The sequence below is a fragment of the Tripterygium wilfordii genome, chromosome 19 (genome assembly GCF_013401445.1).
Source record: "Tripterygium wilfordii isolate XIE 37 chromosome 19, ASM1340144v1, whole genome shotgun sequence".
NCBI lineage: Eukaryota > Viridiplantae > Streptophyta > Magnoliopsida > Celastrales > Celastraceae > Tripterygium > Tripterygium wilfordii.
The window spans coordinates 3,934,890-3,952,570 of record NC_052250.1 but is presented as its reverse complement, the minus strand read 5'-3'; the positions used below and the strand labels follow the sequence as shown (position 1 = coordinate 3,952,570).

General features: G+C 33.8%; 2 protein-coding genes across 5 annotated transcripts; one reads left to right on the top strand and one right to left on the bottom strand.

The window, feature by feature from the left end:
* The first annotated feature begins 535 nt into the window (after positions 1 to 535).
* LOC119985491 (F-box protein At2g27310-like) lies at positions 536 to 1,474 on the top strand. Its single transcript, XM_038829783.1, has one exon. The coding sequence runs from the start codon at positions 536 to 538 to the stop codon at positions 1,472 to 1,474; it is 939 nt and encodes a 312-aa protein (XP_038685711.1).
* A 3,655-nt stretch (positions 1,475 to 5,129) lies between these two features.
* LOC119986076 (probable leucine-rich repeat receptor-like serine/threonine-protein kinase At3g14840) lies at positions 5,130 to 15,843 on the bottom strand. 4 transcript variants are annotated; one of them, XM_038830623.1, is made up of 24 exons: positions 15,673 to 15,833; positions 14,078 to 14,243; positions 12,469 to 12,540; positions 12,295 to 12,363; positions 12,111 to 12,182; positions 11,925 to 11,996; positions 11,712 to 11,783; positions 11,552 to 11,623; positions 11,382 to 11,453; positions 11,156 to 11,227; positions 11,013 to 11,084; positions 10,809 to 10,880; positions 9,926 to 9,991; positions 9,657 to 9,710; positions 9,499 to 9,534; positions 9,361 to 9,401; positions 8,258 to 8,634; positions 7,868 to 8,066; positions 7,257 to 7,406; positions 6,987 to 7,105; positions 6,676 to 6,886; positions 6,344 to 6,584; positions 5,875 to 6,025; positions 5,130 to 5,621 (listed from the first exon to the last, which is right to left on the bottom strand). In XM_038830623.1, the coding sequence occupies exons 1-24, from the start codon at positions 15,761 to 15,763 to the stop codon at positions 5,238 to 5,240; spliced, it is 3,003 nt and encodes a 1,000-aa protein (XP_038686551.1). In that variant the 5' UTR covers positions 15,764 to 15,833; the 3' UTR covers positions 5,130 to 5,237. The 4 variants fall into 4 exon arrangements, with proteins under 4 accessions (XP_038686551.1, XP_038686554.1, XP_038686553.1 ...); XM_038830626.1 differs by having other exon boundaries at positions 14,078 to 14,183; positions 15,673 to 15,832; XM_038830625.1 differs by having other exon boundaries at positions 5,238 to 5,621; positions 6,344 to 6,581; positions 15,673 to 15,840.
* Positions 15,844 to 17,681: the final 1,838 nt, after the last annotated feature.

The following is a 17,681-nucleotide window of genomic DNA, read 5'->3' as shown; positions in this document are numbered from 1 at the left end:
GTTCGAACCTTAATCCGAATTGAATTTCGGACGTACTTAATCAATCGATCAAACACATATTAGTTTAAATTCGCACAAGTAAATCAACCAAAAACTTAATCCTACTCAGGGTTTGGAAAAATAAATTGAACAATAACCTAATCCGAGTTAGGGTTCAGAAAAGTAAATCAAACAAAAAATTTTGTATTTGAACCCAAACTTGGTTTTAAATAGGATAAAAATTTTGATTTGAATTCAAATTTCGAACATTTAACTGTCTAAATTTGGTTTAATCTGTATGCAACAAATTCTCTCATCCGGACCATATATAATTTTGCCCACCCCTAGTTTAACCACTAACTGCTAAATTAATTATGTGGGGATTTCCTTTTTATTGACTTTTAAACATACTCAGCCTTATATAAATTACTTACTACCATAACCTAAACCAAATCGAACTGCAATGGCCGCTTCTTCCACTACTCTCTCCACACTAAACTCCGACATCATCCAAACCCACATCCTCACCCGACTCGACGGTCCATCTCTCGCCGCTATGTCCTGCACATCCACGCAATTTCTCGCTCTCTCTGCCGATGGTAAATTGTGGCAAGAAATTTGTTCCACTCTATGGAGCTCCACCAATGATTCGCGGGTTCGTCAAGTTATCTCTACTTTCCCCGGCGGTCATCGCTCGTTCTTCTCTGACTCCTTTCCTCTTCTCCATCACAAAAACCATAATCAAGATCTCTCATCTGAACCGTCAGATTTAATCTCGGCCGTCGATTTATGTTACAAGAACAAGCTTCTGTTCTCCAAGGTTCGAGAAACGAACACGACCACAACCAAATTTCTCTGTTCCCGTTTCAAGATCGAGTTACTGGGGCAAAAGGAAACCGTTTCGACTCCAATACAACAATTCGGTGAAATCGATGCGTTGCTTCAAGACCTGAAAGAGAATTTGAGTTTGAGTTGGATCGTGATCGACCCGGCTGCGAAACGGGCGGCCAATTTGTCGTCGGGAAGGCCAGTTTTGGTGGAATGGCCTTGCACTGGAGGGGAGGTTCAACTTTACTATTCAACAGTCATGAAGACTGGTGGACGGCCGGGATCGGTAGAGTCGGAGTTCGCGGAGTGCAGGGTAGTGGTCACGTGTAGCGGGATAGACGGAGGGGAGGTGCATGTGGATGACATAACAATGGAGATAAAGGACATTGATGGAAGGAGCTTTGATGGGAGGGAGAGTTTAGTAATTTTACAGGATTCTTTGGTGAACGGGAAGAGAGAGAGGGGGAAGAGAGGAGAAAATGAAGACAAGTACAAGAAATTGGAGAAGAGAAAGAGAGAAGGGAAGGTGAAGAAGCTAAGTAGCAATGGCGTCATTTACATGATTTGCCTTCCCGTTGTTGGTTTAGTTACTTTCTGGTTCACTCTGTTTTTGTTTGCGATGCTCTTGATGCGTTCCAAGACTCGCAGTAAATTGAGGAAGCATTAAGCATTACAGTAGTTTAAATGTTGGGCATAACTGTTGAGTGTAATTGTAATTGATCCTTGAAATGCTTGGATATGAGATCCAATGTTAGAGTACGAAGAAAAGAGCAATTAACATCATGGTTTGGTTTGATTGTGTTTTTGATCTGCTAGATTATTATACTTCTATAAAAAAAAAAAATATATCTCCATCTATCGAAATATTTATAGGCACGAAATCGGAAATCCTAGTATTTTTTGCCTTACTTATCCCGAAATATTTATAGGTAGTGCATTTCAATTAAAACTCTATAAATGGTTGTGGATGCATAACTCGGGCCCAAGAGAGCGTCAAAAACGCACAATACCATAATTAGATTGAAATGTCAGGATAAAAAAGCTCGATTTCCACATCCAAAATTATTTATAGAGATTTAATTGAAATGTGCTCGGATAAATGAGTTTTAATTGAAATGCGCTTAGATAAATATACGTGGGTCCGATGAGGATTCAAAGCGCACAATACCATAGTTGGATTGAATTCAAAACTATTTATAGAGTTTTAATTGAAATGTGCTCGGATAAATACATGCAGGCCAGAGGAGAGTCTAAAACGCATAATACCATAACGAAACTGAAATGTCAGGTAAGAAATTCCGATTTTTACATCCACAACTATTTATAGAGTTTTAATTGAAGTGCCCTAATGTCAATAATGTGTCATTTTGATAATAAAAATTATATATATGTTATTTACGTATTTAATTTTTTAAAATTGTGTTATTTTAAAAAAAAATAAATACTTTAACTTATCTTCATTGTAGCTTAGTGTTGACGAAAGTCTACCACGGGCCACTTCCCTTATCTTTTGGCGATAAAAACAAGATTAAATAATGTAATGGGTCCGGCTTCTTTTACTACAGGACAGACGGAAAACAGACAATGAATGGGCGGCTCCTTTGTGCTCATAAACAGACTATTTTGTAATTTAATTGCACTGTTTATTTTTTTCCTTTAAAATATACGCAGGGCACCTGCTAAAGTTTACTCATATATTAATATTAATACAATAACTTAATTGTAAAAAGAAAAGGTTCGACACATTTTTAAAGACATTTTTTTTGTTTTTCTTTAATGACAAATTTATCCTGATTTGATAAAATATTTAATGTACTATACAAAATTTATATATGACTTATGATTTAAATTTCAAAATTTATATTTAAGGTTTAAAATTTATAATTCTCCATGCGACTCTGTGTGACAGTGTGAGGCCCCCATAATAGATAAATTGTTGGAACAGACAAAAAGATTAATTTCTACGACGTGGGACACTAAAAAGATTAATTTCATCATTTTTTCCTAGTTGTGGGATCCATATAAAGAAAGAACATTAATACAACCGATAGAGACTCAAGACAAAGCTAGCTACCATTCCTCCCCACGTCTCTCCCCAATTTGCATGAAACTTTTACTTTGGTAACTCAAAGCTGTCATCCGATCAATATTTGAGTGTATAATTAAGTGAAGATTTGATTTATTATGTTATATTATTATTTATCAATTAATTAAATTATTTTTAAAAAAAATTCACAACCAAAGTTGAATGACACTTATAAATAAATAAATCTTTAATATTAAACGATTATTCTTAAATACTGAATCTTAAATCGTAAATTCTAGATTATGAAATTACACTCTAAATTCTAAATAGTAAAATTTCAAATAAAATCTTAAGACTAATTTAATCATTTAAATGTATTTTATGTTATTTCAATCTATCCTCTTTGTTTGATAATTTCTATGTAAAAAGTGGACGTTTTAATTGTTGGGGACAAAAAAAACAAGAAGATAAGGCCGGCCGAAATAACAACGTGAGATGCTACGTGGTGCGATTTCCATCGTATGAATTTTGCTCAATTTTTTTTATTTTTTTTATGTCCTTATCTGCATTCTCCTACAGGTGTCTTCGAATTCCGACAATTAGTAGACCCAAAACTCAAACAGAAGATTCCAAAAGAAATAAAGAAATAAATAAATACTAATTGACATGGGACTTTGCATAAGTGGGCGGCTACTAAAGAGTAAATCGGAAATGATGTGTCAATTTCATAATCGTCTATAATGATGTATCAGTTACATTATTTTAACAAAATCTTTCATTATATTATTTCTAATTAATAGAGTAATATCTTGTTATACTTTTTTATATGTAATTATATTGTTTTAACGTTATAAATTTTTATATATTGTTTCAAAAATAATATAATTAAGAATGTATAGGTTAAATCTATCAATAATGAATCTTTTTAGAAAGAGTTTTACATATTAAATCTAATTTTTTTTAAAATCTAACATATATTTTGAGAGAAATAATATTTTAAAGTTTCATTTAAAAAAAAATAAAATAATGTGATGTCATCTTATTTAATAAATATATCACATACATTATGAATTCTTATGGATGGATGATTTTTTATTATAAATACGTAATGCTGTGGAGAATAAATAGACCGACGCGATGAGATTATTAAAGTTTTTGTTTGCTTTTGCTTTACGAATATGTCAAATATCTTGAAAATCCCACAATAAAAAGTAGTAACGTCTAGAACCAAACCCAAAAACCATGTTATTGTCTTTTGACTCCTTTTCAGACTTTTGTCTTATTTTGGAGGCTCACACGGTGATGGAAGACTCCAATGTTTGAACGACAGCGTTTCGACAAAGACACACAATGATACAGATGTGGGCCCCCCAGATAAATTGATTAATTTTCCTAAATGGTCAAATTTCTAGAAAGAATGAATCTTCTTTTTATTTTTATATTTTGGATGATTTAGTGAATTCCATGGCCACAGCTGGTGGCAACAAGCAAATCACAGTTGAATGTTGGGTTCGCTATTTAAAAGCTTTTGTGTATACATGATGACGACCCATGGATCTAAGTAAAGCCACCGATTCTTGTGTTCAGAGGCCCACATAATATTGGATTTTGGGGATCTGTTGTAATTGTTTTTACAGCGGATCCCGTTGTAATAAAAATGAGTTAGTTAACATTTTTCTAAAAATTTAATAAAATTATAAATGTGTTTTGATTTCGTTTATGAATCTAATAGTATAACTTTTATACCAGACAAAAAATCAAATTCATAATAAGATAAACATGGATGTTTCAGATTTATATTTAATGGTTCATAATTTTCATATATTTTTCATGTTCGATTTAATTTTTAGTTTAAGACAAAAAATATGTCGTTAGATTTGTAAACTCGATCCAAACACATTAATAATTTTTTAGATTTTTTTTTGAATGGCTTTACAACTATTACAACATATCCAAGCCACCCCATGATATTAGACTACACACAATGAATGACAAAATGAGCACTATTATTTCTCTCTTTCTTTTTTTTTCTTTCATCAAGAATTAACCTGAACTCGATTGGTTTGTTTGTTTGGTTTTTTTGGAAGGACTGCATCACCCTAATACTTCCATTGATTAACAAATACTACAACAAACAAAATTAACGAATAAGACTGTTGAATCATGTATCCCACTATTGCATATGTTTTAAAAAAAAAATGTTACATATTTTGCATCCAACGGCTTAGAACCACTCAGGTTTTAACGCGTTTTTTTTTTTAATTAATTCGATTTTTTTGTTCAACACCACAACAAATACAGCATTAGATTCAGATATCTTAAAGTATGTGAGTGCATATAGAACAACAAATAACCAAAGGATATAAAGTATGCGTAGCTGAAAGAACTGATTCAGATAGTTTCCTTAATTTCTATTCATCAAATAATCAGACTCCAGGTTGATTGGATATAGATCAGCTGCAGATGAAGAAGCAGTCCATGGACCGTCAATTGACATGCTCTGGCTTCCGCTAATTCCGTTTTCTGCTGTGTCTTTGAAATACATCTTCATTGCCTTCCTCTTCATCTCATAGACCAACCCGCTTTGATCAGAAACCACCTCAGGAACTAAAGATTTACCTTCAAGGATGCTGACAATCGTAGACATACTTGGTCTAAGTGCTGGAGCGGAATTAGTGCATAGTAAAGCCACATTAATCATTGCCATCACTTCATCTTGTTTATACTCCGAACCCAACCTCGGGTCCACTAATTCCAGTAATTTTCCCTCCTCTTTTAAAACAAGAGCCTATTAAGAAGAAAATATGTATATCAAAGGTCATTATGTTTCAAAGGAAAGGAAAAAAAAAACACACTAGCAGAAGATTTCCATTGTCGTTCAGAAAGCTTCCAAACTTATCAACAATATTCAGAGGTAAACAAGCTCATATGGTCAGCATTAGATTCCCAAGAATGACATATTTGAATGCTAAAGCTGCCTGAGAAGACGAAGGAGAACAACAAAAATGAACAATTAGAGGAAAATACAAGAAGTAATTTACCCAATCAAGAAGATAGAAAGATTCCTCCTTTGCCCGATAACTGGTATTGCTCCTCCCACTGACAATTTCCAAGGCAACGACCCCAAAACTATACACATCTGCTTTGTCAGTTAGGTAACCCCGCATTGCATATTCAGGAGCCATATATCCACTGCATGGCAAGGGACATATCATGTAACATTTTCCTTGTTTGGCATGGCAACCATTAATTGCTAGCAGAAAGATATAGCTCTTACATTGCTAAATTTTCTTTCTTAGCGCACTCAGTAAATGACAATGGGCTGCCATGCATTCTAGTTATATTGGGCAACGTTATAATTTTGTTTTCTCGAATTTGAAGACTTGGTGACATACTAATGTTTTAATTGAAGTTTGCTATGCTAGAATTTCGAACTGTTTCCCATTAGGTACTCCTAACTTCCAATTAAAAAGGAAAAAATGGACCAAGTATCAAAGTATAGTCACTCACTAGGTGCCAGCAATTCTGGTGCTTATGTGTGTATTATCCTCCTCATCGAGCTTTGCCAAACCAAAATCGGATATCTTAGGATTAAGATCCTTGTCAAGCAACACATTAGTAGCTTTGATGTCTCTGTGAACAATCTTCAGTCTTGATTCTTCATGTAAGAAAGCCAAACCTCTTGCTATGCCGATACAGATCTTGAGTCTTGTTGGCCAGTTCAATTTCAGCCGACATTCGTCTGGGCCTTCTGGTATAAAAAGGTTAACAATAATAAAATAGAATAAAATAGAACTTCATCTATGTAGACATGATGGTCAATGTCCTTGTTCAAAATTTACCAAATAAAGCACGAGCAAGGCTGTTGTTTTCCATGTATTCATACACCAGCAACAGTTGATTTCCTTCAATACAGCATCCATAGAGCTTTACAAGATGAGGGTGCTGCAGAGCAGAGATCATCCCAATCTCATTCACAAACTCCCGATTTCCTTGCTTTGACTTGGAAGAGAGCTGTTTTACTGCAATTATGGCACCATCTGAGAGAAAACCCTGCAAAAGGAGAATTATTCGAGTCTTTTATACATGCAGTACCAACAGCAGAGTGATCATCGAATTGGATATCAAGGAAAAATAAATTTCATTTAAATACCTTGTAAACAGAGCCAAAACCACCTTCCCCAATTTTATAAGCTGCATCAAAGTTTTTTGTAGCAGCTTTAATTTGCCTCAGCGTAAATGAACCAGTTTGTAAATCTAGGCCCTTCAAATCTGTCGAGTTACTTATGATGAGAATTGGTTGTCTATTTAAATATTTAATAATAGGTAGAGCATTTACATGATGTAGTAAACTTCATAGAGAGGAGAAGGTTCCTAAGGACACTGGTACATCTTCATAATGCTAAAAATGAATGCAAACTACCTAGTCCAACAGCATCTTTACGTTTTAAACAGCCCTTCCACCAAAAACTAGCCAGAACAAGGATAATAACGGATGCTACTGCAGCTATGATTCCAATCACAGTCCCTATAGGCGTACCACTCTTTCCTCCTTCTGATGGAGGTTTATAATCTGTGTTGACAAAGAAAAAAAATCAGATGGTTATATGAGATGGCATTTTCACATTTTTGTGGTAGAGCACATGGCATGAACTCAAGAAAATTATTCTAGGGAATGCAAGAGAACAAAATTTAACAATTTCATTTCATTTTGACAAAAGCAAGAGAGTCTTTCATAATCAGTAACATTAGATCGCAACCTCTTTCTAACGAAGAGATCCTGTACTATAAGTTACCAATTTTTATAATTTATTTCAATGGATTTAAGATAGCAGCCAAAATAAAATTATCATCGTTAGATGGTTTGAATAATGGAATTGTACAGTGACGTACGTATGTGGTTGTTTGCATGTGATTCCATAGTTGGATGTTTTGATATGAATAAGAACAAGGAATTATACAGTTGTCCACTCATGAAAATTCTACCAGGACTAGCTGAGAGAGCAGATATTTATCTTGACACACGTTACTTACCGACATGAGTCACAGAGATTGCAGATATCAGAGGACCGTAAACTCCTTTAACAGGGATACCGGTAGTCCTTTTTCCAGCCCAGTGAAAGCGGATCTCCATGGTATCATTGTTTACTTCAGCAGGGAAGTTTTTGACAGTTGCTTTACCAAGTCCATCTGCTTCATCCTCAATATTAAAATCCTTCAAAACCCGTGTTCCCTGAAATAATACATTTTCTTAATGATTGAAGCCACTTCAAATTTGAAATACACACATTTTTTACGTGAAATCAATCTTAATCAGAAGGATACCTAGCAAGTTAAAGCCAAACAACGTAACTGAGTGTTGACTTTCTTGCATAATGAAGAAAATAAAAATCTCTGGAAAATGGGAATTAGTTTATAGATAACCTGAATGTAAACATCAAATATACGCCTGCCGACGCTTATATTTTCCTTTTCAGCTGTAAACATGATCTCTGCAAAGTGAAGGTCAACATTGTACTTTCCGTTTCGAAGGCAGAAACCATAATAAGTTAGAGAGAGAGGTGAAAGGCGTGCTTCCGTGTACAGTCCCTGAATGTTCTCAGTTAGTTTAGTTGTATTTTTCCAGGTATAAGATTTTGGAGATCGGCCATCTTCTGTGAATTTGCCGGTGCTGCTGAAAGCCCAATTACTTTTACTTTGGTAGTAACTTGCAGATGAAGCGGCATCAGTATCACCCGCATATGTAATTCCATTGAGAGTCGCTTCATCTCCCCCACAATTTATATGGAAATACTCAAATGCTGAACCAGAGTGATAACAGATCAGTATCCTTATCCGTGAAAATAATTGACTAAGAAGGAAGATGAAAACCAATCTAGACTAGTTGACTACAGTCCCAAGATTCAATTTCGCTTAGAATTATTTCCTGGCAAATACTCTCACAATATTAAGAAATACCCTCACATCCTACCAGGAAAAAAACCCATAAACTCAACAAGAAAACAAGATATAGATTTTTAAAATTCCTCATACATGAATGCAAAAGTAGTTATCACTGACTTTATAATGGGAAGACCAATATAAAATGCTGGTTCTGTTAGCATTTAGCAAAAGAATAAAAAAATTACATCTAAAGAAAGAATTTGGGAACAACAAAAAACTGGTTATCCATAATTTATGCCACATGATACGAATTCTTTTTCCCTGTGGCATATATTCCTTTGACCTGACAGAACAACACACAACTTAATACAAGAGGGAACAATTGTGCTGTTGCTCTGTCTAAGATGATCTGTTCTAACATATTGGAAACCTAATCATGTAATATACATTTGCAAGGATGATCAAGTTTTCCCATGTTATCTAGCTACTATATTTCTTAACCATAGAAAAAAATCCAAAAAGTTTCAGCTCCAGAGTTTGGAAGAAGTAGGTGTCGACTATGAAAGATTCTATTAGCTCAAATTGGCCAAAAAATTATGAGAAACAATGGAAACAGTCCCAGGGAAAGTACAAATTTTACTTACTTTCTGGACAACGAAAGCTCTTTAGACATGAAACCATTCCACTGCAGAATAATATATGGTACAGAACAATCATCATTACAGTGTAATGTGTCACATAAAAAGAAAACATGGTTATAATGCATGTAATTTAAAACTTACGAAACATTTCCCATTGACGAGCTCCCAAACAAATTTCTGAGAGAAATAGGGTGAAAAAGTTATTCCAGTTAGTTAACAAATTGCAGGAACATAAGAGAATTGAGCAGGGTGGAGAGAGGAAGAAGGAAGATGATGAGATTAGAAGTAATAGTTCTTACACACTCTGCTGCTGACAAGATCCATGAACTGAAAAATTATTATATGAAAGATCACTGCACCACAGAATTATAATATGTGTTACAATCTTCTTGAGAATATCATGAGCATAAAATTCATACTTTCATACAGTAGCTCATAAAACGTTCAAAACTGAAAATGAGAGCGAAGGCAGCAAAGGTGCTTAACTGTTTTTATCTGGAGATTAGCAAATAAGAAAATCATAACATCTTCATAAAATTACATCAAAAGAACTAGAAAGTGAACTTACATGTTGGCGCTTTTTGTCAGCAACCAGTCAGGCACTGCCCCAGTTAGAGCATTCCCAGTAAGAAACCTATATAATAACTAAAACCGTGAAAATAGTTTAATAGGGATGAAGATGCTAGCTTCAAATATAACAAGATGGCATTTCAAATTACATTACAATTTTTTCCAAATGTTTTAACTTGGACGTATTGTATTTAATGAATTCTAACCCTGGACTAACCCAATAGAGAAATTATTAAAATCCATTACCTTGACATGCAAACATTTTTCATAGCAATGGGCTTTTCGCCTGTTTCTAAAACATAAGGACTTGAAATTCATATCCATTCTTGATAATAGTCTCAAATATGCAGCTTCTAGTAGGAAGCACTTCTCCAGTTTTCCATAATGTAGAATTCATTCAACATATTTAAAACACACTCTTGTTTCTGATAAGAAATTTCAATCTCAACAAGAATTTAGTGGAATTTCATTTCAGTCTTTAAATTAAGGTACAATGCCAATGATGAGTAAAAAGGGTCTTTCAAATGATTATATTTACGTCACAACTTTAGTTAGTTTTTCCTAGGAAAAAGGGGAATCTGTCCATCACAAAAATTTGGCAAATAGACTGTGTAATATAAGGTTTATAGAGGAACTTTCAACAAATCAGAATGCTAGTGACTTTGACTTTTATTGCCAGTTGGTATTTGCTGTCCGCCCCAATCCCCCACCCCCCAAAAAAAAGATTGCTTAGGTGGTATCTAAGTTTTGCATAACCAGAGCTGCCGGACACACCCCATCAATTATGAGTTTACCAATCATATCCATCAATAACAAACACTCTCTAAAAGGGATAATATTTCCATAGGAAGTGCATGATAAACAGAAAGAACAGTTCTTACATAACTTCAATGCGGGATAGACTAACAACGCTGGGCGGAATTCCTCCAGTAAGTTTGTTAAAGCTGAGGTCTCTGCATGAGAATTAGTCCATAAGAGACTAAAATTACAGATTCTAACCATTTAGGAACACATTAGAGAATCATGTCATGATGAAGTTAGCCATTAAGAAAAATTAACTTCCACTGCAAATAATTGATACTAACAAGGTTTTTAGATTGGTCATCTCCCCAAGCTGGTCAGGCAGCTGTCCAACTATATTGCAACTACTTAATATCCTGAAATAGGAACGTGTATAAGCTACAAGAATTCCTAAATAAACTGCTTCATGAAAAGGCATTTCACTCACAGTGTCTCAAGGTTTTTCATACTACTCAATGATGGAAAAGTCGATTCATTCCCACTCAAGTCACTGATTCTCCTGCGTAAAGAAATTCAACCACAACAACAATAACATATTAAGTTGATTCCATCAATTTGAATTTTTTTTATTTGAATAGAAAAAATTTATAAGCACCAAGCAGGGATAGGCATTTGAATTGACTAAAAGACATCATTCAGAAGATTTCACTTACAAGTCATTCATATTTTCCAAAAGAGAGATGCCCGAAGGGATAGGCCCACCCAAGCCACTTCCCTGTATTACCCTGTCATCACCAAATTCTGGTTCAGGCAAACGATCAAACACGTAGCATCCAGGTACTAAGCCAACAATAAATAGACGTAAGAACAGTGAAATCCTTACAATTTTTCAAGTTTTGTCCAATTCTGGATAAAATCAGGTATCTTCCCCATGAATTGGTTATCACTAATTCGGCTGCAACATGTCCAATAGCCCAAATTGATGATCCAAAACACAAAGGCATTGCTTAACTTGACCATACAATGATAAATGAAAGACTTACAAGTCCTTCAATGAGGTCAGTTCAACAAAAGTTGGAGGCAACTCCCGAGTAAAATTGTTTGAGCTTAGAAACCTGAATAATATAATATAATATAAAAAATTCAGCCATTCTAATCTTATCAATCTTGAACCCAATACTCATTTTCAAATTAATAACGTGATATGACAAAGATATTAAGCTAACAATGGAGAAAAAATTAACAAGGGAATTTACAGTCTTTCAATGGCAGGCAAATGTCCAAGCTCGAAAGGAAGAGACCCAGAAAGATGACAAAACTCAACCACTCTGTAAATATAAGATTAACAAGAAATTACATAGTAAACAAATGTTCTTAATAATCTAAGCAATTGAAATCAACCAGAAACAGAAAGAATAAAATGTCGGTCATGACAAACTTACAAACTTTTAAGAGTGGAGATGTTTACAAATTCTATTGGGATGGAACCTGTTAACGGGTTCCCACCAAGAGAGCTGCAATCATACCCATTTAAGAAAAATGAAAATACAAGATCATGAATACATACATACATACATACAGTGAGACTATACTCAAGTATTCTGTGTAATAAGAGAAAAGACGTACATATTGACTAGTTTCATGGAACCCCATTCTTTTGGGATTGTACCGCTGAGGTAATTGCGAGTAAGGTCACTGTAACAATGGAGTTGCAGCAGAGATTGAGTGGGTCTGCCATGGTTAGAACTTGAAGCGGCAATTAAATCGAAAGAGCAGGGGCAAAATGGGAAACGTACTCACATTTGTTCCAGCTGAGGCAGCCTTGTTAACTCTGGAGGAAGACGGCATTGAAGACTTTGGGCCTTGAGCACACTGTGTAACCAACAATAAATGGGCTTTTTTTAGTGGGCCTATAAATGTAACATGGTTTACGGCCTTAGAGCTTAGAGGGCCTACAATTTTTTGTTACAATTATTCCTCAAAATCATGTTAAATAATGGTTTTGTCGTTTGAAAATGAAATACTAGAGTTTGGAGTTATGATTTTAGTTTTTAGGGTTTATAACTTAGGACTTTGATTTTTTTTTTAAATCTACTATATTCTAATATTATGAACACAACGTTAGGGCACAAGAAGAAACTTTTTGGCAATGTTGTAAATCCACAACAACATATACACCAACAATATTGTTCGTCTTGGGTTATTTAATTCCCGTGAATACATCAAACTCGCGTGACTTTGTTTTTGCTTAGACCCAAACAAGTCAGCTAGGTCCAACTCACTTAATCATAAGAAAATGCATTGTTAGTTATTAAGTATGGGTTTGATCCTTATAAATAAGGAATTCTTCCCACATCTAATCGATGTGGGACTTAACAGGCAGTGAGTCAAAAGTGTTAGTGAGAAGTCCTCCCTTATTTACGACTATTTCCACTCTTCTTTGAGTGCCTTCAACAGTGCTTAGGTAGCTCTCACAGCGAGATAGGCAGCTCAGCTCAACTTACTATTATTCCTGGCCTAATGTGTCAATAATAGGATAGGTGGCGTAAGTCAGCAAGCAAGCGAGCGTAACAGATAGGGCAATTAACTAATAGCAATTGAAGAAGAATTCGCAGTAGAACAAGGTACAACTATTACAGACTCGATTGTTAAAGAATAAGTTGTTGAGGGAATACTCGCAGTAAGGACACTAGTCTCAGGGCTGGGCATGCCCAGAATCGAATTGATGATGGCAGAGAATGTGCAAAGTTCAACATGAGATAAAAATAAATATAAATTAAAAACACCGTCCATAGACATTGTTTGGTTGCTAATGGGCCGATTAGTACACAAAATTTAAAGGTCATAGAGGATAAAATAACTTGGTAATGAATTCTACACTTTTGTTATGGTTTGGTATATCTGGAGGATACCGTAAAATTATTTCAAACTGAATTTGTATAACGTTATTTTTTAGGTAAATAGGAGTGAAGATTTGAATTTGGGTATCACGTAATTAACAACCTCAATTGAGGGGCCATTGGCTTTGTAGTTTGTACAATTATCTATGTCTAAAGTTAAAACTCTCTCTGGCCGGATAAGAGACAAAGTTAGGAATAAGAATTTTTAGAGTTACAGATGGTTCATATTATTTAAAATAAAGAACCTATAGATAATCTATTGTAGAAGTGTTTTTTTACGAGGCCTCGTGAATCGTATAGAAAGAATCACGTATAGGTAATCTGACGTGGATGTTGATATGATTCATGAGGAAGAAGTTGAGTTGGAAGTTTGACAGATATAGAAAGAGATAAAATGATAATCAACCTAAATAATCATTGATGATAATCAATTGATTGATCAATTATTTTCATGTTAAAAATTAGATAGTTTACACCCTTACATTTATGTGAGAGAGAGAGAGACATACATGCTAGTGACGTGGCAGATGGTGTTGTTACAGACACAGGTGACAACATTCTCATATCCTTTTTCTTGGTACTGGTTAGCCCATCCCCCTTCCTGACCACATGGATCTGCATTGAAGTCCCAGGTTGTCTTCCCAAGTGTTTTTGCTATCTCACGTAATGCCTCCACTGCAATATTTCATCAAACCCAACAAAAAAAAAAACAAAAAACTAGTTTAATATTTATTAATCATCAATAATATATAATTAAATTAATTTAACTTCATTACATATATATATATATATATTGTTGAAAATCCAAATTCTACTCACATCAGTGATATTGTACGCTTTGAGTTTATCGATTCTGGTAAATATATTAGACCAGCATGATTTTATTCTTCTTGGTCCGTCTCACTTAATGCTACGTAGGCCCAAAAAAATGCTTAATTGAGTGGTAGAGACTTGGATTTTCTTATAAAACCTACATCACTTGAGTTATCCAAATGATGTGGGCAGGGGTGTAATAAATTATATATACATATAATTAAATCAAGTAGGTCACTCAATAAATATCCCCTAACCTAATAAATGATTAGTTACATAATGTGAGCCTAAGACAATACACTAACAAACTAAGGAGTGTCGGGGCTCTGCTGTAATAAAATTACAGTAGGCCCCACTGTAATACCTATTTAAGGGTGAAATTTTTTTATTTTATTTTGAAAAAATTTTAAATGTGTAGTTTATGATCTAACGAATCCAATGATATTTTTTTGTTCAAAACAAAAATCATATGCTCCATGAAAAATGCTTAACAATTTTAGACCGTCAGATATAAACTCAAAACATTCGATGTCTGGATCGCGATGAATTTGATTTTTGTTTCGAACAAAAAACATATCGTTGGATTCGTTAGATCATAAACTACACATCTATAATTTTTTCAAAATAAAATAAAATTTTTTTGTGATCCAAATCACCTACAGCGGGGTTTGCTGTAGTTTTTACTACAACAAACCCCTGCCACCCCAAACTAAAGGCCCAACTTAATAAGTATGCCCGAAAAGATGAAACAACTAATGATGATACTATGGGATGAATTCTCTCCTCAAATTCATCTATGAGTGATTGCAAAATCGAATAGGAGATAGAAGATGAATGGCTCAATAATTGTCTAGTTACATACGTCAATTAGAAATAAGTGTTTGATCGAATTCCTAATAATGTTATTATGAAATATTACCAAAACATGATAAATCGGAAACAATAATTATAATAATTTTATCAAATTTATGAATATAATTTTTACTTTTATCTTAATATTAACAAGTGATATATATATATAATCCAAAAGGAATTGCGGCGTTGCCGCCGGATCCCCTTATAAAAAATTCATCCCCTAATATTTGATGCTCGTTGTGCCCCTGCATGTTGGACTTGACATATCTTGAGCTAAAAAGATTTGAACCTTACGAGTACTTAGTTTGTTAGTTCATTCATTCATTTTTGCAATATATAATGGAATCGATTCACAATAACATTCATAGTTTGGTTATATATATATATATACACACATATACATATATGAGAGAGAGAGAGAGAGAGAGATATGTACCTTCATCGTTTGGTAATCGAGTGGCACCAAATGCAAGAGTAGTGAAGCAAAGAACAATCAAGGATACAAAGTGAAGTTGATGAGGTAACATTTTTGTATAACTAGAAATACTACTAATGATTTTGTATGGAAGAGAGAAATCTAAAGATGTATAGAGAGACAGAGAATTGAGTTTAGAATGAACACTATTAATTTGCTTTTATGGAAGAATATGGAGAGTAGACTTGGGAAAAAAAGGCAAGTTAATCACATATATGAAAACTACCTATACCAAGGATATGGATGCGTGTGTGTATCTATCAAGCAATAAATTATAAATGTACGCATCTACCCTTTGTGGGATTGATGATATAAATAATATATATTTAGGACTTAGGACTAGTTTGCTACAGTAATGAAGGGAATTATAAGATCATGCATACACTAATAGTCTAAAATACATTGAGATATATAAAATAATTACATAAAGTAGGTCCAAGATACTTTATACTAGCATGAATCAATTCCTATCAATGCTTAATAAAAAATATTTTTGTGACTGTATTGCAAAGAAATTTTCTAATGTAAAATAAATAGGGTGATCGAATATAATCACATATGAGCAAGGATGGAGTCAGAAAATGATGTTGGGTATGCTAATATTAAAACAATATCATTTTTATCCGTATGAAAAATTTGGGCGGGGTTTTTTGTAACAACATACGTCATTGGAATGATATTTGCAATGAATATGCATGTTTAAATGTGACGGTACTTAAAGAGGCAGTGGTTTCATCTTTAATGTAATTTTTTATGTTTAAATTGTAATTTTGTGACATTTAAAAATCAAAACCCTAAAAAAAAATTGTGGTATTTTGTTAATTTTCTTAAACTTAGTTTGTCCCTTTAAATAATTTTCATTTCTATCAAACACATTTTAAAGAAAAAATGAGGTTAAAAAAATATTATTGTGTTCTGGGATTGGAATCATTTTTAAAGGATGGTTTGGTTTTATAAAGTTCACAAAAAAAGAGTATTTTTTTTTACTAAAAGAATTTGGGTTGAAATACAGCCCAATGTAACCCAGCTCTGTCTCAGCCCCTGCCTATTAGATATATAATTATCCTTTAAATTTGCACCATTTCTTACAATTACTTGATATTACAAACGTAACTATAAAATTTAAAATTTTTTAAAAAAAAGAAAGAAAGATGATTAATGGATGTGCATAATTAATATTTTTTGGTTAATCCAAGTGGTTTACTTGGATTAACCAAAAATAATATTAGACCGTACGCGTTTGGTCAACACGGTTTGGTTGACCACCTGTAGGTAGTTTGTGAGACTCGACAGTTCTACGTACTGGGACCCATATATTAATGTTCATTGGTCAAAGTACAACAGCGACAGCTGTGGATATGGTCGGCTTGTTGGATCTGATCCCACATAATCCAGATCTTTGTAGAAAATTAAAATCAAAATGAAATCAAGACAATCTTGATCTCGCGGAGAGAGGAAACTGGAAGAGGGAAAGTTCTTGACTCTATCATGCTTGGAGAGAGAGTGCCTTGAGGGGTTGGAATCTGAAATTGCAGGGAGATTTGGGAAGAAGATGATAAAAGGAAGATTTTGTTTTTTCTTTGTTAATTTCACGGGTGGAAATAATTTGATTTAATTTATTTTTGTTTTTGACACGTTAGGTACGATCACTGGAGTTTGAATGCCACCTTAGTAAATTTGTCAGAGTCAACACCATAATATTGACTCAGGACATAAATAGACTACAAAACGAAAGTTTAAGGATATAAACAAGAAAATTTATAGTTTAAGGATAGAATCAAGAAAAATCAAATAGTTTAAGGATATATATAATACTTTAGCCTTTTGTTTTATTAGAAGAAAATTAATTAAATTTGGATATTTCAATACAAATATGTATTCCAGCCCGGTCCATTACAAATATGGCCACTAAGCCCGGTCCATTACTTAAGCCCAATCCATTCTCCAAATATGTATTCCAGCCTAAGTGA